Source organism: Calliphora vicina, chromosome 5 (genome assembly GCF_958450345.1).
Source record: "Calliphora vicina chromosome 5, idCalVici1.1, whole genome shotgun sequence".
In the NCBI taxonomy this organism is placed as follows: domain Eukaryota; kingdom Metazoa; phylum Arthropoda; class Insecta; order Diptera; family Calliphoridae; genus Calliphora; species Calliphora vicina.
This window is the reverse complement of record NC_088784.1, coordinates 62,336,777-62,364,239: the sequence shown is the minus strand read 5'-3', so window position 1 is coordinate 62,364,239 and position 27,463 is coordinate 62,336,777. Positions and strand designations below refer to the sequence as shown.

The 27,463-nt window shown below is 28.7% G+C and overlaps 2 protein-coding genes and 1 long non-coding RNA gene across 3 annotated transcripts; 2 read left to right on the top strand and 1 right to left on the bottom strand.

Moving 5' to 3' along the window:
- Positions 1-422: 422 nt before the first annotated feature.
- On the bottom strand, positions 423-6,131 carry PGAP3 (Per1-like protein PGAP3). Its single transcript, XM_065510669.1, has 6 exons — positions 5,938-6,131; positions 5,691-5,854; positions 5,468-5,620; positions 2,721-2,845; positions 2,248-2,384; positions 423-2,184 (listed from the first exon to the last, which is right to left on the bottom strand). Exons 1-6 carry the CDS (start codon positions 6,074-6,076, stop codon positions 1,904-1,906), a joined length of 999 nt encoding a protein of 332 aa, XP_065366741.1. The 5' UTR covers positions 6,077-6,131; the 3' UTR covers positions 423-1,903.
- Positions 6,132-6,804: 673 nt separating this feature from the next.
- On the top strand, positions 6,805-20,157 carry Hsepi (D-glucuronyl C5-epimerase). Its single transcript, XM_065510668.1, has 5 exons — positions 6,805-7,178; positions 16,404-16,940; positions 17,017-17,169; positions 17,229-18,022; positions 18,888-20,157. Exons 1-5 carry the CDS (start codon positions 6,939-6,941, stop codon positions 19,252-19,254), a joined length of 2,091 nt encoding a protein of 696 aa, XP_065366740.1. The 5' UTR covers positions 6,805-6,938; the 3' UTR covers positions 19,255-20,157.
- On the top strand, positions 10,637-11,863 carry LOC135961622 (uncharacterized). The gene is made up of 3 exons (XR_010576610.1): positions 10,637-11,171; positions 11,245-11,386; positions 11,466-11,863. It is a non-coding gene; the product is annotated as an uncharacterized LOC135961622 (long non-coding RNA).
- Positions 20,158-27,463: the final 7,306 nt, after the last annotated feature.

Here is a 27,463-nt window from a genome sequence, read left to right as displayed (position 1 = left end):
TGTATTATTGATTTTTGTCTTACTTGTATTTGGTCAGATTCCTATTAGTAAGAAAATATAAGTGAAAATTATATAGGTAAAATAATTGAATTAGATAGTAATTATTAAAAAAAACTAAAGGGTTTTGCATTCAGAAATATAATTTTTTTAAGATAGATAAATTACAAAAATTACAAAAACTATTTTTTTGCTTTTAAATTTATGATGTATATTTTTCCATCACAAACTCATTTTCATGCACATCTAAGGTAGAAGTTATTGATACAAAGCATTTCCGAAAACTTTAGTGAAGATAGTCAATAAGCCTGGGTGAAATATTTTCCGATGTGAGCTGATCGAATTTAGTTTATTACTCGCATGGATTACTTCTGATTATATAAATCTATTGTACATATCTGCAGACAAGCCAAAATAATTCGCAGTTGGTTTTTTTTTTAAATTAAACAATTATATATTGGGAAATCACTTTAATTGTAAAATATAATAATAATAATAATAATATAATGACATTAAATAAATAATTAATAAAAAACAATACATAAAAGTACATATTAAAAATACATGTAGTGAGCAATATACTAAGGAGTGAGATCGAAAAATTCTTAACACACGTTTTTCATTACATTTTTTAACCCAAGTATTATTTGAATTTTTTTTTGATCAAGTTACCTTTGAAAAACATGTCAGTTATTATGTGTAATGTCAATTATATTAATTTTTTTGTTAATCTGATTAAAATGAGTGACCAGAAAAAAGTGCGTACTGAAATTATTAAATATTTTCAACAAAACCCAACTTGGTCTTACAAAAAGTTGGCCAAGCATACAAAGGTCTGCCGTCAAACTGTTTCCAATGTTATTAAACAGTACCGGGAGAACTTGTCAGTTGATAGAAAACCTGGTTCAGGTAGAAGGAATGGTCCACATGATGTTTCTAAAGCCAAAAAAATAGAACGCATTTTCAAAAGAGCTCCCAACACATCCGGTAGGAAAGCAGCCCGGTTAGCTCAGTGCTCGGACTATTTGGTACGAAAAGTTAAAGCTAATGCAGGTTTAAAAACATACAAGGCTCAAAAAGTTCCTGACAGGAACGCTACTAAAAATTTAGAGGCCAAAAACAGAGCACGGAAATTGAAGTCAAGTTTTATAAAAAAATATTCTTGCTGCATAATGGATGACGAAACGTATGTTCTGGCAGATTTTTCGCAACTTCCAGGTCAAAAATTTTATGTTGCTGATGCTCGAGGGAATGTTGAAGAAAAGTTTAGGACCCAAAAGCAGACAAAATTTCCCAGAAAGTTCTTGGTATGGCAAGCAATATGCAGTTGCGGCAAAAGAAGCCACTCATTTGTTACAACGGGCTCTATAAATACCGAAATTTACATCAAGGAATGTTTACAAAAAAGGCTGCTTCCATTCATAAGACTTCATAATGTGTCCACTTATTTTTGGCCTGACTTGGCATCCTGTCACTATGGCAAACAAGCCCTTGAGTGGTACAAGAACAATAATGTGGTATTTGTACCAAGAGAGGCAAATCCTCCAAACTGCCCGGAGCTAAGGCCAGTGGAGAGATATTGGGCTCTTGTTAAAAGAGAATTGAAGAGTACAAAAAAGGTGTCCAAAAGTGTGGTAGATTTTAAACGGAGATGGACTACATGTTCGAGCAAAGTGACAGAAAGCACTATAAAAACGTTAATGGAAGGGTTTCCGAAAAAGGTTCAAAATTTCATCACTAGTGATTAAAACTATAAAAATAATTTTTTTTGTAAATTGTAATAATAATTTCAATCAAATAAAAAAAAAATTAAAGCTGTAAGTTTAGTGGTTTCTTTTTTATAAACATATATGTATGTTAAGAATTTTTCGATCTCACTCCTTATATGGCAATAATAAAACTAGATTTATATTTCCTTATTAAAAGCACCTAATTCATAATATTTTTCTTTGCGCAACATTTGACAATCGTCAATGGCAAAACTATACAATAATGAAGTAATAAATGTGGTGGCTAAGTGCCATAAGGCATGAGCATCTAAAATCCACATAATTGGAGGGAAATCCAAAAGTTCTAAGCTCATGCTAAAGCCCAATAGTAAATAGAAACCTAAGATTTTACGATAATAGGGACGCTGCTTACGTACTTTAAAAGACCACAGAAACCAACCCATAGCACTAAGAACGCCTGGAAGATAAAAATATTATTGATTAATTAAGTGTTAGTTAATATACGAAAGCAAATATTTACCTGTAACTATATTGGTTGTCATATTTAATGAATAACTGAATTGTCCCACACTTATATAAGCAAAATAGTTAATATAGTAGGCTAAAAAAGCTAACGATATAAGGGCCCTTAAAAGCCAGGAATATTTATGTAACATTCTAAAAATATACATACATAAAATAACAAATTGAAAATTTTATTATTTTTTGTTAATTTATATCAGCGAAATGCAAACTCACACCACTACAGTTTTTAGATATTGTAGTTGTATGAGTTGAGAATTATTCTCTGGCAAAAACAAAAACAAATAGCTGAAATAATGAAATAAACAAGCATAAAAGCGTAACACAACCTGCTTCTATCAATGCTCATGCGAGACTGACTGTTTTTATACAATGTGTGTGCTTGCGTACATGTGAAAATAAAAACAAGAGAGCTCATTTGAGAGCTCATTGCATTTCGCTGATTTATATTAAAGCTTTTTTTAAACTCACCTCATTACCATACAATATAGTGTAGCTAGGACCATTGAATAGGCAAAAACGTAATCTAATAGTTCTGTCAAAGGAAAATCACGAGCATGAAAAACCACCGACCATATCCACGCATTGAGGGATACCTAAAATGTAGGTATTAGAATTTAACTATTTAACAAAATTAGAATTTAACTATTAAATTTGATGTTAGCATTCTCAAAAAAAAAAACAAAATTATTTCATATTACATTTTATATGTGACACCATAATTGATATTGTTCAGTGAATAAAAACTATGGCGAATTAATATACATTCATACATATGCATATTTTTATTAAAAAGCATTCACTACCTGAAGTTTTCAAGATATTTTCTAAAAACTACAGAAGTTGGATGTGCTTCTAATTGAGTACCATTTTATAGTTTTATACATAGACTACAACTAGATAGGTAACTGAGAGCCAAAAACCTAAGTCTGTTGTCAAAAACCTAATTCATGAGAATGTATTGCATGTATTTTGTTATTGTATCACTCGTATGTGTGAAAAGAGAGTAATTTTTCCATATATATTACTCTCTTTTTATATTTTATACCCAATTAAAATTGAACTATTATTAAATACCATTCTAAAAAAAAACAAATCAAAATGAATTCAATATTTTTGAGCAATGTTGTATATCCTTAAGGTATCTGTGTACCAAGTATTAATTAATTAGGTTCCGATTTTTTTGAAGATATATTGAATAGTATTTTTGCAGACACATATAAGAATGTAATGCTTTTTCTGGACCGCTACATCCTTCTTCAGCAGCCTTCTGGTGTACATAGTATAAAGCAGTAAATATCATCAATTTAACTTACATTTTGTTGAAAAATTGTGATGAGTTTCATTTTTCTAGATCGGCTTGTAAACTCATATTCTCTTATCTTGTTGAGAGATCTCAATTTGTGGAATTCAGGGGCTTTAGTTCGGCTTTGCGTTCTTTATCATCTGGCGTTCCTCAGGGTTCGGTTTTAGGTCCACTTTTATTTATTTTATATGTTAATAATCTTCCCACTTTTCTTGATTCCTCGTTATGTAAAACTTTTATTTATGCTGATGATGTTTTTTTTATTACTTAGAAGTGATTTGGACTCAACTGGTGTTTCATTAACTTCTGTCTGAATCGAGTTCTTGATTGGACTTCTTCTAACTCTTTGGTACTAAATCCCTCCAAAACGAAGGCTATTATGTTTGGGCCAACTACCCGTTATTTTTCCTGAAATTGATATTGTATTGAATAATGTTGGTGTAGAACTGGTTGATCATTTAAAGTGTCTTGAAGTATACTTGGATAGTAAACTTTCCTTTGACTATCACATCGATGTATTGTACTGTAAGGTTTTTAGTATTCTGTGTAAGATATACTGGTTTAACCTGTATTTGATAATACGTATTAGCTATAATATGGCTCATTCATTATTGATGTCGTTGATATTATATTGTCTTGAGGTTTACTCAGGCACTAGCTCAATACGTTTTAGAAGGATTAAATGTATATTTAATTCTGTAGTCCGGTTTGTTTATAATGTTAAGCGTCGTGTGCATATTTCTGATTTTGTTCATCGTTTTATTGTATGTTCTTTTGATGACCTTGTTAATAGAGTGTCTAAAAAACTGGTAATTTTAAAAACCCGGTTTGCGGTTTAACCGAAAAAGTGTGTTTTTGCAAAAATCGGTTTCGATTATTGTCTTTTAAAAAAACGGTTAAGCGGTTTCGGTTTTTGTCTTAAAAAACCGGTTTATGTTAAATTTTTATTTAATGGAAATTTATCATTTTGAATTCTTTGTGCAATTATTTTATATCTTTTACGAAATGTCAAATGCTACAACTTTCCATAAAATAAATCAATATTTTTAAAAATGGAATCAAAGTTTGAATGAGCTTTAGAAAATATATTTCATTAAAACCGGTTAACCGTCATACAAAAACCGGTTTGTCAAAAAACCGAGACCGGAGGAGTTTACAAAGATGAAAATACCAGTTGACCAGTTTTCGGTTTTGGATACTCTACTTGTTAAGTATCGAAATATAATTTTATTTTATAACATAATCAAATTTGGAAGACCACTTGTGCTGTATACATCATTTACATTCTCACGATCCACTAGAAAGCCACAAATTTGTATACCCAGAATTTCTACATCTTACTTTGACAAATCGTTTGTTGTGAGAATAGGTAGGCTGTGGAATATTTTACCTCATTCCTCCGTGCGTATTTTTTCGCAATCTAATAATGTTTTTCGTTTGAAAATTTTGGAATTTTTATCTAGTGCTACTCATTCGTGATTTTCTTTCTATTTTAAGTACACTAACAGTTTTCCACTGATGGGACCTATTTAGGATTATTTTGATTTTCTAATTTATATGTTATTGCGGCTGGGGAGTCACAAATCTTTAATTTTATCTATATACATTAAATATATATTAATTTATATTCGGGTGTTATTACTTTTGGCCATTTTGGCTTAATATTACACAAATAAATGAAATGAAAAAAATGAAAAATAATTATTATTACTAGGTCGACCACTTTTATGGAAAGAATTTTGAAAACTAATTTTATGTTATTGACAATAATATGCTTAAAAGTGTACCACAAAAAAACGTGTGGCCTATTTATACATAAGATTACTTGCTCCACACATTGAGTATATTGTTTGCAATAGTTTTTAGTTCCTGAACATACCTATTCAAACAATGTATTTTTTCACAAACCTACCGCAGTAAAAACATGCCACAACTTATAGCATGGACTATCTGGTCGAACATTCTTACGAAACTTTCGTAAATTACGTAAATGAGCAATAATATTGAATATGGAAAATAATACAGATGCTGGCTCCTGTAAACCAAAGAAACGCACAAAAGGCCACTGTAAAAAAGGAGAGTGAAAGGTTTTAATTAAAAATAGCATTACACAATGGAAATAATAAGAAACAAACTTTGCCATAAAACTGTGGTATTGGCCAACCTCTATCCTTGAAAGCCTCAACAGTTCGCCACATACAGCCGTATTGGCATTCATCAGCACAGGACCATTGCAATAACTTGTCAAATACTGTTTGTTGATAGTACCTAATAGCTTGTTCTTGTATATCTAAGCCATCTAAATAAAATTATTAACATTTTGTTAAGTTTAATAACTTATAGCACTGTATGTAGTTAATAATAAAGGAGGAAAATTCGCACCTGCCGAACAGTTTTGTCTTTCACAATTTTGACGACAATGATTAAAGAAACCTGTACGATCTCCATTTGAAGCTAATGTATATGAAATAAATAAACATAAAATAACACTAATAAATAAACATTTCACTAAATTTAACATTTTTTGTTCCTCCTAAATTAACTACAACTTATTAATCTACTAATGAATGGAATATATGTAGCTCCATTATTGATTTTTTGATACGATATCAAAAAATAGAAAACAGAAAATAATAAAAAAGATTATTATTAAAATAAATCAATCTGGTAACTTTATACTCCGGCTGACATCAGCCGCTCACATGCTGATGCCTGTGTAATTCTTATGGGATTTTTTGGCTGATAGACCCCCCAATTCTAAATCGTAAAAACTTCATATATAAAAAATGGTTTGGCTGACGTCAGCCGCTGATGTCAGCCAAAAAAAAACTCACACAAAAGATGGCAACATTTGTCAACTGTCAAATGCCAGCAAAAACTTAGTCAGCGGTTGATTTGTGTTACTACAGATTAATAACAATACAGCGGCTGGTTTTATATTTATCTAAATTCATGTTTAGAAAAATAGTGCAAAAGAAATTGCAAAGATATCGAAAAGAAATGTCAAATACATAAACAGACAACTGTCAAAATCATCTGCGATTTTTTTCAGATGAGGAACCAGATATTTTTATGTTGAAAGAAAAATAGAAAAATTTAAGTGAAATAGTTTTAAAAATATCAAGTGTATTATGCAGTATTAACAAGAATAATAATTATACATTTTAAAACGTTACATGTGTGTGAATTGCAACTTAATATAATTAATTAAAATACGAAATGAATGAATTTTCACAGTTTCTACAAAATTATGTATAATAAAAAACAACATACATATAGTTGTTTAATTGTGCGTGTTATTTTTTATTTCACTTTTATTCGAGCATATTGTTAATAAAATTTCCAAAGTAATTGATTATTTTTTCAAGAATCAATTGCAACGAATGTCGCAAAATTATTATTTGTATGATTCTCGAGCACAAGATGTTAACAGTGATCAAACCTCCTTGGTAGCTGCATTAATGAGCCACCCCTCCAGCATCATCAAAAATACTACCAGCTGTAGTTCTTCTCTGACAACGCATTCCATTAAAAATAGCCACAACAACGACAACAACATTAATACGACACATAAGAAGAGCCTAATTAACCCTGCTCTAGTTAAGCGTAAGCATTATTCAAAGGTAAGTTCAATTCTATGGAATTTTAGTTTACGTTTTGTGTGTGTTTTCTTTTAATCCCCTTATTTTATTCATTGATGGTAAAAAGGTCTTTGCTTGAATTTTTTACCCTCCTACCTGCTTCATTTAAGATCTCTGATGCGTTTATATTGTTTTAAATGGTTTAAAGGGTATTCTTTTTTTAGGTGCTTAAATATATACACCTGTTAAAAATTTGCAGTCACTTGGTCCAGCAACAGCTAATTTGACAATAGCTAAATTTAAAAATCATTACTAGGGAATATGTTCACTGTCGCTTTCATATTTTATAGGTATTCATTAAAATTAAAATTTTATACTAAAGAGAAATCAGAATTGAGTCATAAGTGACTAAAAAAAACTAGCTCAAATTCATTATTAAAAGATATTCAGTTTTTCATTAGCTACCAATACAACAATGTGTATATTGATACTCTAAGAAGAATTTCCGGAAATTTAAAAAAAATCTCGGGAATTCTCAATAAACTTTTCTCGCGTAACGAAACAACAACTGCAGATTTCAACCTTCAATTGAAAAATTATTCAGGGTTTTTCATGTAGAATTCTGTTTTGTTGGAAATACTTTTAGTTTTTCTTGACCACTTTGTTTCATTGAAATAACGGTATTCAAAAATTTACAACTTTGTCTTTTACACAAAAAAGGATTTTTAAAAATTGCTGAGTTACGGCAGTTTAAGCAAAATACTGTCGGCTAGTTTTTTTTTAAAAAAAAGGAACGCGAGTGCATTTGTATAAAATAAACCGAAAAAGTCGAAATACAAGTTATCACAAAAATTTGCATTACTCATTAATTTTAATTTACATACATATGTATTTTGAAAATCTACTTTAGTATGCTTTTTCACTAAAATAAGAGCGTGTTAAAAATATTTTTTTTTTTTAAAGTTTGCGTTTTTTGAAACTTAAACGACCCCACCTCAGCCAAAGGTATATCTATCTATATATGTATATAAAAATTAATTGGTCCATGTATGCAATGGCATCACGTGAGAACGGCGGAGCGATTTGGCTGATTTTTTTTTTATTCGATTCGAAATTTTCAGGAGATGGTTTGTAAAGAAAAAAATTCCGGGTAAAACTCGGAAATTCTTTTTTGAGTTCAGTCAACTGTAATAAAAAAATCTCCCTAATGCAGTACAAATTTAGATATTTTATTTGCAAATAAATAAGAACAGGCTGGTGTGCGTGGTTTGGAGAAACTTGAAGAACTAATATTAGTAAATGCTACCGGGCGAAGCCGGGGCGATCAACTAGTATGTATATAAAAATGAAATGGTCCATGTATGTAATGGCATCACGTGAGAGCGGCTATAGCTATTTGGCGGATTTTTTTTTATTCGATTCGAAATTTTCAGGAGATAGTTTGTAAAGAAAAAAAATTAAAAAATTCCGGGTAAAACTCGGTCAACTGTCATAAAAAAGCTCCCTAAAGTATGCAGTACAAATTTTAATATTTTATTTGCAAATAAATAAGAACAGGCAAGGCAGGTGTATGTGGGTTGGAGAAACTAGAAGAACTAACATTAGTAAATGCTACCGGGAGGGTCAACTAGTTTTTAATAAAAGAAACAATTTTAAAATAAATTTCAAAACAACATACTTATGATTTTTTCAAGATGTAAATTTAAGAATATCGTAATTTCACTACATTTGCTAATAAAAGAAGTACTATACGAAGTGATCGACAAAAACTGTAAGAATATGGGAACCATTGCATATTTTTGGTGTAACATAGCGTTATTGATTTTTTGTGCAAATTTTATTTATTTTTTATATTTTCTTCACAATTATTGTTTACCTTATTTTTAGTTATTATAAAAAATCTAATAAAATACATGACATAGAGACATATGGTCCTAGGCTGGCTACAGGGATCTAATTCAAATTAAAATGTGTCCAAATAAATATGTGTTGGTTTTAATATAACGTACAAAAACCACTAAAAAAATAAAAAGTGATGAGAGTAAATGCTTTATTTGACGGTGTAGGGGTAAATATTGACAACTCTCCCTAAAAATTGTACCTGATTCATTCTGCCATGATAAAATGTTTCTTTAGACAATGAAATTGTATTATGATACATTAGTATTTGACAAATAATCTGTAAATACCTTTATTGATATTTGATACTTGCTATCGATAACGATGGACACTTTGTGTCCATGAAATACCAGAAATATTTTAAGATGTTAATTGTGCATTTTAAAGTCCCGAACTTTGTAGATAAATCCGATAGTCTGGCAAGCCTATGACACTACTGGTTCTTCTAACGAGGTTTGCTTGATAAGTCCTCAATAAATCTATGCAAGAGTTAAAAATGCTTTTAAAAAACTATCGAAATACGATATGGAGACGTTGCCATAATGATAAATATAAAATATAAACAGATCTTAATTTAAATAAGAATTAATTAATTCAATTCACTGCCATTCACATCTAATTATTTAGCATCATTCAATGACTTTTATTTAAATAGAATTCATTCATCCTTGAATTAATTTATAGCGGAATTAATTCATGACAGTATTTATTCAACCTTTGAATGATTAATTTATTGTTAATTATATCTAATACAAATTGAATTAAAAGTTTTGAATTGAAAAAGCTGGGCCCGAATTACCGCACTCGTGATCTAATGAACTATCGTATCGAAAAATGATTTCGATATCGTAATTATAACAAAATGTACTAAATTTCATGCTCGATATCGAATGCCACAATCTCAAATCAGAAAATTACGATCGAATTTACTCGATATCGAATGCAGTAATTCGGCCCCTGACTTAAGCTTTTTTGTAATTGCTTTGAATTAAAGAAAAATTGAATCATTCAATACATTTTTAACCCACTTAGCGAAACCGTCCTTTTAAAAGAACGGGAAAACCGGGTTTGTACGTGCATTTAAATGCACATTTTTTTAAATTTTTATTGTTTATTACATGTTATGAAGCTTCTGAACCTTAAAGCGTCAGCTGATAAAAGAAGTTTCTCGTGGTTTAATTGTATATTAGGAATTTACGTTCCGAAATAAAAATTAAACTTTCAAAAAAAAAAAAAACAGCGCTATCTGGGTTAAAGCTATTTTGAAATGGATTTGAATTCAAAAAAAACTTTAATGATTCAATATGGAATTAATTCTATAAAGCATGAATTCTCAAAGGATAGCATTCAATGCATTTGAAATACAAATTAAGCCTGTGAATTATTTCATAATGAATTCATTAACAAAATGGTTAAGAGATTAAATTTATTCTTATATCGAAAATTTAATTAAGAATTAATTCTTTCGAACCTTTGAATATAATGAAAGAAAGAAATATTTTATGCTAGATTATTTTAATTTAAATAAAATCAAATTATTTAATTTTTATATAAAGCATATTTTTTTGTAAAATAAATTCTTTGATTACTTCGAAAAGAACCCACGTTCTTTTAAGATTTTTGTTTACACTCATGGAAATACAAAACAAAAATATAAACGATTTTTATTCTATCAGTATTAAACTATAAAACAATTGTGCCTGAACTTGAATTCAAATCCATAGTCGTAATGTACTAAATATATAATTTAATTTGCTCTCATTTTATGGAATTATATTGGCACTCATCATGAAGCAGATTTTAATACGCATATGGCAATGAATTACATTTTATTTTTTTACTTTTGTTCATATTTAATCCAGATTTCTATTTCATTTCGATTACATTTTTGTGTTACACAGACTTATTATAGACATATAAAAAAAAGAAATGAAATATTGCAATAGTTTAGTGTTTGGTTTAGCTATTGCTAGTTTAAGTGTAGTTGTTTATATTATTGGTGGCATATTTTTTACTACACTCTTAATCAATTCCGAAAGAAATTTGCAACATAGCAATACTTTGCCAATTATATTTCTAGTCATATGTTTGGTAATGTCTATGGTTTCCAGTTTACTTATTTTTGGCATAGTTAAGGTAATGTTCATATAAAAGATGTTATTATGTATTATATTACAAAAGATACTAAATAATTTACATGTCCTTATAGAAACGGCATTTATTGATGATTCCTTGGATTATTTTGGCTATTGTTGGCATTATATGTGATGTTATATATTTAATCATAATTTTATCTATTGGTAGCAGAGAACATATGCTAGTGGAATCTATTTCATATTTAATTGGTATAGGTAATAAGAAGTTTTTAATTTAAATAATAAATTTTAAATAATAACACAATTAATTATCTTCAATTTATTTACTGAACAGCTCTACAAATATTAATTTTCCACCACATATTTGTTTTATATAAAGATATACGTCTAAAGTATTTTATTCAACAAGAACATGAAATCATATGGAGAAATAATCAACAATTGACGGAGAATTATTAATGCCTAAAAGAAATACTGTCACGTATAGTTTAGCTTAGCTATAATAATAATTATTAAATTATTTTGAATATAACAATGTCTGTTTAAACAATTTTGAACATTCTTATATCACCCCCAAAATTTATAATTATAAAAACCACATTTAATGAAGTTTTTAATTGTGTTAAATTTTATGTTTTTTTTTTTCTGGATTATACTTTGTTATATGTATGTGTATTGACTTAATGTTGGAATTTAATTATAAATATTCTTATATACATAGTAACTCATAATTATTGTACATATTTAGATTACCAAAAAGAAAACATCTGCTTTTTATAAAAATAAACAATTTTTTTTATTATTAGGCAAACTATTAACAAGGTCAAGTAAATAAATTTTAGGGCGTTATAAATATGTTTAATATGTAATACAGTACGTTTTGCTGTAAATATAAGAATATTAATAGTAAAATCTAATTTGTTGTTTTGAATAATATGACAACATAAAAATGAAGTAAATTATAAAAAATTGCCAATAAATCAAGTAATGATAATAATTTAAAGTACTCATCCTAAAATGTTTATTAATTCTAAATTTACAGGTAAAGTGCATATTTTACAAATAAAATTTCGAAAACCTTTGTGTTTTTTGATGTTTTTTTCTCATTTTGCACTAATGAAAAAAGTGTTGATTCATCAGTTTTAGCAGCCTTTCCGAGGGTAGCCTTTTTATTTGACTTTTAGCCTTAGTATTTATATTTGAGCTTCGTGGCCCTTTTCAAGCAATTCAATTACACATCAATTCAATTATTACTAGATTTTTGGAAGAATATTATTATTATTCTAAATTATTAAAATTTTGTAAGTTTTTTTTTACAAATAAATACATTTTAATGAGAATTAAATAATAAGGGTACTCATTTAAACGCTTAAGTTTCCCATTTGTGCAAATGGGCAAATTTGCGCGACGTGTTTCATGAACCCACCTTTTCAATTTTGTGCAAGTTTATACAGAAAATTTATACATATTTGTCAAATAAAAATAAATTCAACAAAAGCTTTAATAATTTTTTTTTTAAATTGTATAAATTTTAATTTTAAAAATGTTGAATGAAAGTTAAATCATTGGAACAAATGGTGGTATACATAGTTTGGAGGATTTTGATTATGTTCTAGCTGTTTTTTAATGTTTTCTTACACAATGTCATTTAATACAATCATTCTGTTCCAAAGTTACACAATTTTCACATGCACAAAATTTTTATATTTTATTTGATTTTTATTTCTTATAAATAAAAGTAAACAAAAGCAGCTGATTCATCAAATGCACAATAAATTCAAGTTTGCGAGTCTAAATTGTCGCGCAAACTTATCGGAGTTGTGCAAACGAATTTCCATAAATTTTTTGACAGTTCATTTGCGAGAGTGTAAAAATGCACAGATTGCACAGTTTGCGAGGCTTTTAAGCGTGTACATGAGGACCCTTAATGTATTTTTGCTGTAAATATATATTGTAAATATTATACGTTGTCGGATACAAATTTTATGCTGTCCCTAAGTAAACGTCCATAATTTAATTACATATGGACAATTCCATATACATATATAATAGATTTTGCAAAAATAAGAGTATCTGAAAAATAATTTGGTCTTTATATTATGTTCCATTCAGAGTATACTATATTTTAAAAAAATAATATGTACATTCAAAACATTGTTGTCCAAAATATCGAGCGAAGTCATTTTGAGGAATGCGAAAATTTTCGAATCTGAGAGACGTACATATATTTTCTTTTAATTTCTTACACTAAACGAAATATTTTTCCTTTACAATCCGTTATATTTAAATAAAAACAATCTTTGGATGAATTTATAATAAGTAAAATTTAATATCGTACGTGACATACCGTACGTGACAGATTTTTCTCTTATAGTAAAACAATATATATTCTGTAAATATATGTATACAAAAACTAAAAAAAATAATAGAAAATATACATTCGGTTTCAATAAATCATTTTGATAATAGCAAATAAACAATCAGGGTCAAATTCATTTCACACTATATGTTAATTGGGAGCTTAGTTTTAACCGCAATTTTAGCCTAAAACAGGCCAATTAAATAAAAAAATTAAATATAGTCAGTTTAAACTATTATTTTTGCAAATAAAATGTTGTAATAAGCTGTAAATACTTACACATAGTAATATTTTAGTGTTTTCTCCCATTCAAATCATCTTGAAAAAAAGTTTCAAGGGTTTTTAGTAGTGGTAGTCATTCTCGTGGAATTGTCCATATGAATATGAATGTTAAATTGCACAAATCGCGGACTTTGAGATAATTTGCTGCGAAAAACTTCGACTGCTCGAATTGAAATATTTTATTTACAGTGGTGGCCACCAATTTAAGACAAATACTTGAATTTTTTTCATCAACTGAATTTTAAGTGCGTTAGAGCCAAAATAAAAGGATCTCTAAGGGTATGCAATTTATTATTGATGTTTCTAGTTTCTCAAAAATGTTTGGAAAAATCGGTAAAACATATATGGACAGATATATGTGGAAATACGTTGACCCACCTCAGCGAACATCCGCTGTTAATAACAAGATATGACCGAAACTAATGGAACTAAAAATACGAAATTTGTTCCGAATATTTTATAATAATAAAAATATAATGATATAAAAGTGAGAAAATATGTTTATTTAAAAAAAATTTTGGTCAAGTTGTAGAAAAATCTTATGAGTTCGTGGTGAATATGTATGAATTGATACAGTCGAATAAAACACACTTGTGTGTTAAAACAGTCCTCATGTATACATATTTGTGGAAATATTTGAAAAAATAATTGACAATTACATGGAATTTAGCAAACAATTTTTGTCTTAATTACCTGTCCACCACTGTATGTTTTTATTAAACTTATTAAAGCTGAATTTTAATATGATACCTACATTTAAAAGAGCATAATGACCATTTTCGTGAGTGAGTGAGAATAGTGTACTAGAGAATTCAGCAAAGTAATTTTTGCATAATTTTTGTACCAAGATTTATAAAAAGCTTTTATGAGTGATTTGCGTGAGTATGAATTATAAAGAGGATATTATCGTTTTTTCTGAAATAATATTCAAGCTGTAAAATATTCGTTCATTTAATTTTTGTTGAATTCATTTAAAATATTATTAACTAAAGCTTCAATTCTACATTTATTGCTGTTTTTATAATCTGAATTTTAGTATTTCATTGCCAAAAAATACTGTACGGTATTGATTAAACTAAGTTTTTAAGAAAATTGAGATCAATGTCCTCTCACTTTTGTTTAATTTTTAGTTCTCCATCGGGTTTAAATCCGATCAGCAAACCAGCTTAATGAAACAAAATTAACTTGAACGGTGATAGTCCTGCTATTTATTGCACATAGATCCAAATACAATTTTGCCAAAGCTCAATATTCGAATTTTTATTTTCAGTGATGTAGTATAATAGAACACACGTACATCAGAGTAACAGCAAATATAATATGTTTTTGTAACACCTCAAGTAAACAAATCAATATATTTTGAATATACATATGTATTATTACAGTTATTAATCAAAATAAATGTTCAACATGAAATTAAAACAAGTTAAAATTGTTTTTATTAAAATTTAAAAAAAAAATTAAAAAATATCAAAACGTTTATACAGATGTAGAATAACGTGTTAACTCTAGTAATCGTAAAATCATTGATTTAAAAATTAGATTGGTATGTTGAAAATTATATTCTATCATCACAACTTGCGCAAATTTGCTCATTTCAAAAAAAATATTTTATACCTATTTGTTTGCAAAACAAATAAATTTTGTTAAACATAATTAGATACACTTACATATATTAATCTGTGGGTCACGAATGGTTTAAAATTTATATTTATAATAATGTCAATAAAAATATAAACAATTTAAACAAAAATATTTTTTTAAAAAAATATTAATTTCATCCCAATCTAATTATAATTTAACAAAAATTATTTTAACCAACAGTATAACAATTTGTTAATATTTAACCAGACTTCGAGTTACTGGGGGCTAGTAATATAATTTGTCATCTTTTCAAATTTATTTTGGAAAATTTCATAAACCACCCTCGTATAAATATTTTTCAGATATAAAATTCTAGTTTATGGTGTTGTACGTAATTATTTTATAGTCTTTTAACGCACAGAATTCTTCTTCTCTCAATATTATGATGACCCTTTTTTCTCTTTATTTGTGTGTAATAATTGAGTTGGCTACCTGTTAAAAAAAATCCCATCTTTCTTAATCATCCTAAGCACACACAAACATGCAGGGCAGACCAACTGACAGATAAACACGAATTGAAAAGATTAGAACAGTAGATTCAAAAAATATATCACCGAACAACTAATAGTATTTTAATTACTTGACCACAGTTTTCTCTCGGTTCACTCAAACTATTTTGCATAAATATGTTAGTCTACTATCAACAACATTCCAACTTGGATGTTAGAATAACAAAATTCCAGTGTAACAAATTTAAACGTTTTGTTTGAGGAAAACAAGTTTAGGAAGAGAAAACTTTTTTTTATTTATTTGAAAAAAAAAAGAAATAATTATTACATTATTAACAAGTATGTTGTAAACTGAACACCTTTACTATTTTCATACAATCAATATTATTTGAAATCATTTCAATATAAAAGTGATAATGATACTGATAACATTAAAAAAAAATTAATAAACAAACAAACCAACCATAAAACAAACCAAAGTGATTGACTTTATTATTATTTTCATTGTGCATTAAATTTTTCGTTTCTCTTCTTACAGCGTGAACCGATATTCTTTTTCATCATGCGTTTAAATTTAAAAGCTGTTCTATTGCTACTCACCGTTGCCGTGGTAGTTATAACCTGTGCTGTTTACATGCGTTGTGCGGAATTTACATTTCCCCATGATTTGGTGAAAAGATGGGATCGCAAGTTGTACGCAGTTGGCGGCAATAGTGACTTACTTAATAATAATTTAGGCGAAGGTGCTGGAGGAGGCGGAGTAGAAGGAGATGTCAGTGATTTAACGCCTCTACAAGATATAGAATGCTTAATTAATCAAGAATACACAATACGTTGTAAACGTGACGAGGAAGATCATGAAGTCTATTTGCCATTTTCATTTATACGTAATTATTTCGATATTTCCGGATCGATGAGTAGTCCCTCGTCTCCTCAAGCCATTGAGAGTATTAATGATGCACAATCGCCAGTACCAAAATTCATGTGGATGCATAGTACGGCGAAAATAAATTTACCTAAGGGTAAATATGATCCCCGGGGATTGTTTATGTATTTTGAAAATTATAATGTAGAGGTAAGATAAAATAACAAAAGCCAAATGATAAGTTTTAATATATTTAAGCATATTATTGGTGAAATTCTTCTCTTAGGTTCGTGATCGTGTTAAATGCATAAGTGCTGCGGATGGAGTGCCCATAAGTATTCAATGGGAAAAACGTGGCTACTTTTATCCCACGCAAATAGCCCAGTTTGCCCTATCACACTATAGCAAGAACCTTACAGAGCCGGAACCAAGAATAAGAGTAAGTTTATTAATATAACAACTAAAATACATATAAAAACTATTAATTTTTCCTTTTAGGTATTAGAAAATGCCGATAATGTGCAAAGTTCTTGGTCCGTGCCCAGAACAAGTAATCTTACACGTAAATGGCATCCAAAATTTAACTCATCAGTTATTCAGTATGAAACTGCTATAGATTTTGATAGCGCTATAACACTTAATAACATAGATCAATCTTTAGACTTGGTGTTAAATATTGATTTACTGCTTATTACCAATAGCAGCAGTCTAATGGTGACTGTAGAAAACCACGAAACAAAACGATCTTATCGAGTACACTACATACCAGCCGATTTATTGTTGAGTGTGCAAGATGAGAATATTTATTATGGCCTCAGCGTACAGGCCCTTAATAAATGGCGACATTTAACGCGCGATCTTCATATAGATGTTCAAAAGGGCCTGGCTATGGAGAGTCCAAAAAAGTCGGGCATTAAAATCAAACGTTCCGAATTACGTATTGTGTCTATATCATTAATGGGTATAGGTTTCTTTGACAATATTACATTGTCGACGTACAATCATTTGGCGCATTTCTATGATGCTGCCGAATGGTTTGTAAATAATCAAGATTTACGTACTGGTGGCTGGCCCAATCCAGTAAAACGTAGTCTAAATGGTTTTGCCGAATTGAGATCTGGTTGGCTGTCAGCTATGGGCCAGGGGCATGCAATTTCGGTGTTGGCGAGGGCCTATTGGCATTCAGGCGGTGATAAAAGGTACTTAAAGGCGGCGTCGTTAGGTTTAAAACCATATCGGGTGTTTTCGAAAGATGGTGGTGTTTTGGCGCAGTTTATGGATAAATATTATTGGTAAGTACATGATCAAATTATTACAATTAGTTTTATTAAATTTAAATTATCTGGTGAACTCCCCATTCTGATTTTTTTTAAATATTTTTAAAGCAGGATACTTTTTTTTATAATTAATACAATTTATAAAAAAAAAGTATCCAAAACAATTTGCAATCGCTTAAAATAATTTACACATTAAATACTAAACTAGATATTAAATTAAACATGAAAATTAAAAAAAAAATAATAAATTAAATAAGATATGATATAAATTACGTTCAAAATAGGAATATTTATAAATTTATTATAAATTAATCTTCAATTTCATGATCATTAAGGTAAAAATATTCTACAAGCTTGTTTCTAAAGTTATTATCTGATAAATTAAATCTTCTGAAGGATTTGGGTAGAATATTCCAAATCCTTGTAGTTCGAACCTGAAATGATCTCTCATAATTTGAACTGTTAATTCTAGGATTTTTTTTGGAGTTATCCTGTTTTGATTTCTAGAAAAAATCTTTAAAAACTACGATTCATTAGCATTAATATGAGATAAAATCTGAACAACAGTTCTAAAGTTTTTAAACGTTTTTAGTTTAGATATTTTGCACTCACCTAATTAAAAAAATGAACCAAAAACCGAGATAAATTGAATGGCTATGGAAAACATGTATACCAAATATTATCGAATTCAGAAAAGTAAAGGTTCAAAAATTTATTTTTTTAGCGAAATTTTTCGTTACGTTCCACCACTATATTATTCTAAAGTAAAAGGTATAAACATGCACAGATGTCTGTAACAATATCTTTGGTGGTATAAGCAAAAAATTGTTTGCTATAATAATTATAAATCTAAAAATATATTTTTTCCGATTCTTTCCAGGTATGAAGAATATCCAACAACTCCAGCTTCTTTTGTGTTAAACGGTTTTATTTACTCCCTGCTGGGACTGTACGATCTTAATTCAACGGCTCCCTCCAATATTGCCAATGAAGCTGGTAAACTTTTTAATCAGGGCATGATTTCCCTAAAGAAAATGTTACTACTCTACGACACTGGCTCAGGGACCAGTTACGATCTACGACATTTAAGTTTGGGTGTTGCGCCAAATTTAGCACGTTGGGATTATCATGCCACGCATGTAAATCAGTTGCTGTTGTTGGCAACCATCGATTCGGATCCAATTATTTCACAGACTGCCGAACGTTGGAAGGGTTACATGTTTGGTAAACGAGCCAAACACAATTGAGTATGTCTGAGACCAGGGAGCAATACAGTACGCCGTTGCCATAAATATAAGCGCACAAAACAGACTCCCTTGGTTTCGCGATAATAATTCTGTGACAGATACTACAACTGGTTTACTAAAACTACTAGTACTCCTCTTCCTTTAAAAGAAACATAAAAGAAAAAACATTGAAATGAAAATGATAGAAAAATAAGTGATATTTGCACATTTGAACTTAAGTATTGTTATTTATTTTTGTACTTTGAAACAAATCGAAACAGAAAAAAAATTAACTTTCCTAAAGTTATTTTTTTTTAAATTTAATTTTTTAGAATTTATGATGAAATCTATGTTCTTGTCTTTTTATATACTTATAAGTATAAAATCTAGAATACTGTTATAAACAGTATTTTAACTCTTTATTAGTATTAACTTTTTTGTTTGTATTTTTTATTATATTATATTTTTTATATACATATATTTTTATTTATGACTATTTTTATAATTTCGAATGTATTAACTAATGTATTTGGTGCTGTTTTTTTAGTTTTTTAGTTTTATATTTTTATTTTATTCTCTGCTTAATGATATAAAATGTACGTACCTTTTTATAAACTTATATACACGAATAATAACAAGATTTTCTGTTTTATTATTATTTTGCCATTTACATACATACATTAACAAACAAAACAAAAAAAAGAACTATAACTTTTCAATACTTTAGCTTTAACTCAAATTAATAAGTCTAAATTATGAAAAAATTTTGTAATAAAAAAATGTATACCTACAGGTTTTTGAAAAACCTTCAAACATATTTATTAATATTTAAAACTAAACTGTATTTTCACAGTATCAATTGCAAAACAAGAAAAATAACTATTAAACTTAACAAATAATGAGAAACGAAAACAAAAATACAAACTTTTTGCGAGAATTTTTATATGGATTTTAAATAAGTTAATAACTACACCATTTGCAGATGGAGTCACGAAATATCTGTGGTATAATATATGTATCTGAATTTTTTTTCGGTTCTATAAACTAAGTCATTTTTAAAATGAAAATTATTTTAAAAAATCAAATTATTAGTACTATGTATATCGTTTTTACTTCAAACAACACATCGTCGTCGTATCATTCCATCACTGCTCAGACGTAGTAGATTAGGGTAAATACTAGGGTATTCAATTAATCGGGTTTCTGGTTTAATTGGTTAACCAAGCTGTTGTATGTTCTGTGTCTAGTATAACTATAATTAGTCGGGGTTTAGATTTATTCGGTTAATAATCGGTTAATTTAAAATTATTCGATTAACCGAATAATATCTATTTTAATTTTAAATTGAAAATACAACCACGAATTTTGTCTACAAAAACAAAAAAAAAACAAACAAAACAACAATTCAACCAAAAAATAATATCAAATATGGTATTTGAGATCCTTTTTTTATACACATTTGAGCTTTTTTTAGGATTTTAGTGAGATTTTCTGAAATAATCTTTTATAACAAGAATATAATTTAATGTTTTTCCTTTTAAACGATTTTTTTCTTTAGATTAATAAAACTTGTCTTGGAATAACTTTTCCGCTGAGAAATCGAAAGCATGATGAATATCGCAGTTTTTTTTAGTTTTTTCTAAGCTTTATTGGTGTCCTTTTTGGATTGTTTTAGATATTGAATACTTTTAATAGTTTCGTTAAGTTCTTGACATGTAAATTAAATATTTCAGTTGTTATTCTCACTAAACATTTTTCTTGGATGTTCGAAAAAATATACATATAATTATACCCTACACCACCATAGTGGGGAGGGTATTATGCGTTTGTGCAGATGTTTGTAACGCCCAAAAATATTAGTCTAACACCCACCTTAAAGTATACCGATCGACTTAGAATCACTTTCTGAGTCGATTAAACGATGTCCGTCCGTCTGGTTGGCTGGCTGGCTGTCCATGTAAACCTTGTGCGCAGAGTACAGGTCGCAATTTTGAAGATATTTCGATCAAATTTGGTACATATTATTTTTCGGCCCAAGGACCAAGCCTATTGAAACTGGCTGAAATCGGTCCATTATTTCACCTAGCCCCCATACAAAGTCCCCTCGAAATTGGACTTTATCGGTCATAAATGTTTAATTTATCTATGTATCTACACAAATTTCGCTCCAAATAAGTTTTATATATACAAAATCCATGTCACCAAATTTTGTTACGATCGGTCCATAATTGGTCATAGCTCCCATATAAGGCCCACTTCCGAAAATCACTCATGAATATAAATTATTGATATTTTAAAAGAAAAATATTTTTACTCATTTACTTGGTGTAGGGTATTATATGGTCGGGCTTGACCGACCATACTTTCTTACTTGTTTTAATTTAAAATTTGTAATTGAATTCAATTGGAAAAATAAATACAAAACAAGTAAGAGAGCTATATTCGGCTGTGCCGAATCTTATATACCCTTCACCAAATTATACTTTAACATAATTTTTTTTAAATATAAACAAAATTTAATTTTTTTTTTAAAAAATTTTTTAAAATTTTTTTATTTTGGAAAAAAAAATGTATGACAAAAAAAATTTTTTGATGAAAAAAAAATTCGGGTCAAAAAATATTTTTCCCGATTTTGACCCATTGTAGGTCTAACTTACTATAGCATTATCTACATCGTTGCAATGGACATTGAAATATCTATCATTAGATATCCATATTGTCTATATTAATGACTTAGTAATCCAGATATTGATCAAAAATAGGTCAAAAATGGAGGTTGTCCCGGTTTTTTGCTCATATCTCCGATTTTGCTGATTTTAAATAGCAAACTTCTCGAAAGCATGTCTGACAGAATTATTGAAGATTTGGATCCCGAAGATATCTGGTCTGATTTCAACAGACAGACAGACGGACATGGCTTAATCGACTCCGCTATCTATAAGGATCCAGAATATATATACTTTATAGGGTCGAAAATGAAAAATGTAGAAATTACAAACGGAATGACTTATATATACCCTTCTCACGAAGGTGAAGGGTATAAAAATAAGGTTGTTCACGGTTGCCTGGTTGTCTGGTTATAAAATTAAAAATAACCTCTGTGTACCGTGATGAAAATTGTTTAGTTTATGTAGTATTCAAAATAACTTTGTTATGCTGGCATTTAACTGAAAAATTTAAATTTAGCAATTCCTTACATAATCCTGCAAACATCCTTAAATATTGAGGAAAATCTGTAAAAAAAAATAAGTTTTTTCCTGAAAATATCTCGAAAACTCTACGTGCCAAAATTATATAAAACAAGTAAGAGTGCTATATTCGGCTGTGCCGAATCTTATATACCCTTCACCAAATTATACTTCAAAATAAAAATTTTAAATATTTGAATGTAAACAAATTTTTTTTTTTTTTCAAAGTTGTTTTTTTAATTATTTTGGAAAAAAAAATTTCGAATTGTTATTTAATTTTTTTTTTAAAATTTTAAATTTTTAAAAAAAAATTTTTGTTTTTTAATTTTTTTTAGTGAAAAAAAAATTGGTTAGAAACTATTTTTTCCGAATTTGACCCATTGTAGGTCCAACTTACTATTATATACGTAGTTTCAAAGGTCTTTCAAATATCTATCATTAGATATCCATATTGTCAATATTAATGACTTAGTAATCCAGATATAGGTCAAAAATCGAGGTTGTCCTGGTTTTTTTCCTCTTATCTCAGCCATTTGTGGACCGATTTTGCTGATTTTAAATTACTTCTCGAAAGCATGTCTGACAGAATTATTGAAGATTTGGATCTCGAAGATATCTGGGGTCTTCAGAAAATTGATTTCAACAGACAGACGGACATGGCTTAATCGACTCCGCTATCTATAAGGATCCAGAATATATATGAAATGAAAATATAGAAATTACAAACGGAATGACAAACTTATATGTATATACCCTTCTCACGAAGGTGAAGGGTATAAAAATTGTAATGTACGTGGAGCCCTTCTCAAACATTTGGTTTTTGTATATACATATAGTACTGTTATTTACAGTATAGAGGTAATGACATCCACAATTATATCGGTAACTGTATTTTTGCAGTTATTTGGCTAGCGGTAACGGTAGTCGAGTTGAAAATGTATTTTAAGCTTAGCGGTTTGCTGTAATTTGAACAAAATTATCCCAACTTTTTGTCAGTATGCCTCCCTATTCTTATTCCTAAACGTTGGCATATTGCCTTTGTTACAGATTAATTATAAGATTGTTAGTAGTTATAAACTTAAATAAATATAAGAAAATTCCCAAAAAAATCATTTTAGTCCTTCGATCCAGTTGACTTATGATTACTGCTAGGACAAACAATTAGAGAGTTTGTACATATTTTGAAGTTAACATTAAAACTGTTTTCGGCTTCATATAAACGGGACCACCTTAATGTTCGTATATATCGTCAAACAAAATCATTTCAGATTGCTATTGCATAGATTTTACTTTAAAAAAATACCAAATCAGATAAAGATACAATCAGACCTCAAAGAATGGAAGAGCATAACTACATCCAAGTAATTGGACAAAAAATGTAATTGGTGCATTCGTAAATGCAGTAACATTGCATCACTGCAGCATAATAAAGGGGTTTATTTTAAGGGCGAAGAACTTTAAATTGAAATAAAACAGAAAAAAAAACTTTTTTAATATCCATCCATTTAGCTTTATTAATTATATAATTTATAGCATTAATGTGGCCGCCGAGGCTAGCGCGTACATGGCGTAACCTGTAGGTTCAATTTTCACACACCCTTCATTTGAAAATTTTGTTCAGTGATGAAGCACATTTTTTGTTAAATGGCAGAATTGCCGCATTTGGAGCGATGATAATCCTTAAGCTATTATCGAAACACCATTACATTCAGAAAAACTCACTGTTTGGTGCTCTTTAAGGACCGGTGGAATCGTTGGCCCATATGTCTCCACAAATAAATATGGTCAGAACGTTACAGTCAACCGTGAGCTGTATAGACACTTGCTTACATGTGGTTGCAGCAGGATGATCACACATGTCACACAGCGCGATACAATAAATTTACTGAGAGAAACATTTCAAGATATGGATCTCGTTTTTGTGATTTGAAGCCATTAGATTATTTTCTGGAGCACTTGGAAGCGAATATTCGACGAGTTTCTGCCGAAATACAGCCTGATTTACTGCGAAGGGTGTGTGAACATCGAATCTCCAGATTGAAAACATTTTTTTTGGTGAAAAAACAATTGGGTTTAAAAATATTTTTCCCGATTTTGACCCATTCGTTGGTAGTCTTAGAAATGTCTATAATTAGATGTCCATATTGTCTATGTACACATCTGCTCAAAATAATAGATACACCTAATTGGAAAAAATTTAAATGGCGGTAACATTGAAAATTTCCTCGCAAGCGTTAAGAATACATCATATTATTAAAATTTCTATATGGCAATGTCATGTCAGTCAAAAATCTGGCAACTATTTGCTTTCATGTTGATTTTTAAAAACGAATTTATTTGAATTACAAAAAATTATTTGCTCATAAAAATAGATACACATCAGTAATTTGTAATTTGTTTATATACAATTTTTTTTTGGTGCAATTTTTTGTTCCTATTTACGTGAAACAGTAAGTATAATTTAAATTTTAGCAACAATTTTATAAAAAATAGGACTCTTTTGAAGAAAATGGGACGAAATCATCATTGTACCGAAGATGAGAAAAAAATTGTTCAAACGATGAGAAATCAAGGAAAATCATTACGGGAAATAGCACAGAGCATAGGAAGATCTTTACATTTTGTCCAAAATGCTTTATCTAAAAAACAAAAAAGAGAAACTCGCGGTAGACCAAAGAAAACCAGTCCAGAAACAGATAGGCGGATCGTCCTTATGGTTAAAAAAGACCCTTTCATATCATCGAAAGCTATTTCTGCGGAGCTATGTAACGAAATCAGTCCACAAACAGTTCGTCGTCGTCTTTTACAAGCTAAATTGCCGGGAAGAATTGCCAGAAAAGTGCCACTAATGCGCCAAAAAAATATCAAGACAAGATTAGAATTTGCTAAAGAGCACTTACAATAGTCCGGGTGTGAAGGCGAAAAAAAATGGAGAAATATTTTATGGAGCGACGAAACAAAAATAAATTTGTTTGGAAACGACTGCCAAAGAAATGTACGCCGACCAAAAGGAAAAGAATTCCACGTTAAATTTACAAAAAAGACGGTAAAACATGGCGGGGGAAACATAATGGTTTGGGGTTGCTTTTCATGGAATGGTGTTGGTCCGATATTCCGAATAGAAGATACCATGAATGCTAGTGGGTATAGAGACATATTGGAAAACGTAATGCTTCCATATGCATCGGAAAATATGCCATTAATATGGACATTCCAGCAGGACAACGACCCAAAACATAGTTCAAGATTAGTTAAAAACTGGTTCTTGGAGAATAACGAACCTGTTTTAAGCTGGCCCAGCCAATCCCCTGATTTAAACCCAATAGAAAACTTGTGGAGTGAATTAAAGATAAGGCTTTCGAAGGAAGTTTTCAATAATAAAGACGATTTATGGGAGAAAACGCAAAAAATATGGTACGAGATTCCATTGGAGAAGTGTCAGAACTTGATATCCAGTATGCCCAGAAGAGTGGAGAAAGTTTTACAAAACAAAGGTGGATATACTGGATACTAGCTTTACTTTAATAATAAACTAATTTTTTTAAGATAAAATTTATTAGCTTTTGTTTAATAAGAATTTTTAAAAATGTATCTATTATTATGAGCACCAAATTTTTCGAAATTTAAGAAATTTAATTTACTTTATAATATTTATTATTAATTATGAAATATTTTGTTTTTGTTTTTTACTCTCCTTTTAACTATAAATAAAAATCGACTGAATTTTTTTTATAATTTTACAATATACCATTATTTTTTTTCGTTTTTAAAAAATAAATTTTGGTGTATCTATTATTTTGAGCAGATGTGTATATATAGATAAAAAAAAATTCATTTGTGGACCGATTTTCCCTAATTTATATAGCAACCAAACTGGGGCTATAGTGGATATATTGATGTATTATCGTGTATATAAGTTATTTAGAGGTTTCGCAAAATTGATTTCAACAGACGGACATGGCTATATCGACTCCGCTTACTATAACATCCACAATATACACATGTATATATGTATATGCTTTATGGAATCGCAAGTAAATAATTTATAAACTACAAACGGAATGAATAACTTATACATATATACAAAGAGTATAATTAAAGATAGAGCTTGATCACGTATTGGAACTTTAAAATGGTGTAGTATTTACTGTTTAAAATTTGTTTAATTTTCCTCTCATTATTATTAGAATTATGTTAATTCGAATTTTTTGTTCATACATAACTTATCTTAATATCTTTTTCTTCTATAGAGATCTTTGTACTCTTTTAATTTTTGTGAATTTTATTTAATATTATTTTCAAATAAAGCACATTATACATATTAAAAAAAAAAACTGAAACTTAAATTCATTGTTAAATGCTGTGTAGTTTTTATTGTAGTTACGTAATAAAACGTTTCAGTAGTTAACGTTAAAAATAATAATCTTTTAATACATATTATATGAAACTAAATTAATTGTAATAATTATAAAAGAAAAAAACATTAAGGAATTTTAGAACAATAAAATAAATTTTGTAGAAATTAAAAAACAAACAGAACAAACAAAAAACTGAAATAAAAATTTATTATATATAACGAATTTTCTAAACTCTAAAAGTATGTGTTTTTTTTAATAAATTGCAACAAATTGAGTATTTAGTTTATACTCGTCTACGCTCGGCCAAATTTTAACATTCTATTAAAAGAAACTACTGAACGTTAAAAAAATGTTATTGAAAATATTCAAATTTCAAACCCTTTTCCCTGTATTCTTCATACAAATTTCTTGCTTTTCAAAATAGTGACGTTATTTTTCCAGTCTAACACTACACGTGATTGGATTTATTCCTACTAAAAACTGTTAATTAGGACACTCTAATGTATAGCCTTTCAGTATAAAAATAATAAATAAAAAAACTTAATTTTATTTTATTTCAATTGAAAATTTATTAACAAACAGTAATTAATATACATTAGTAATTTTTATTATTAATTAATTTTTTGGTTTAAGCAATTATTTACAATTTAAATCTATAATAAAAAAGAAAACAGTCTTTCGTCA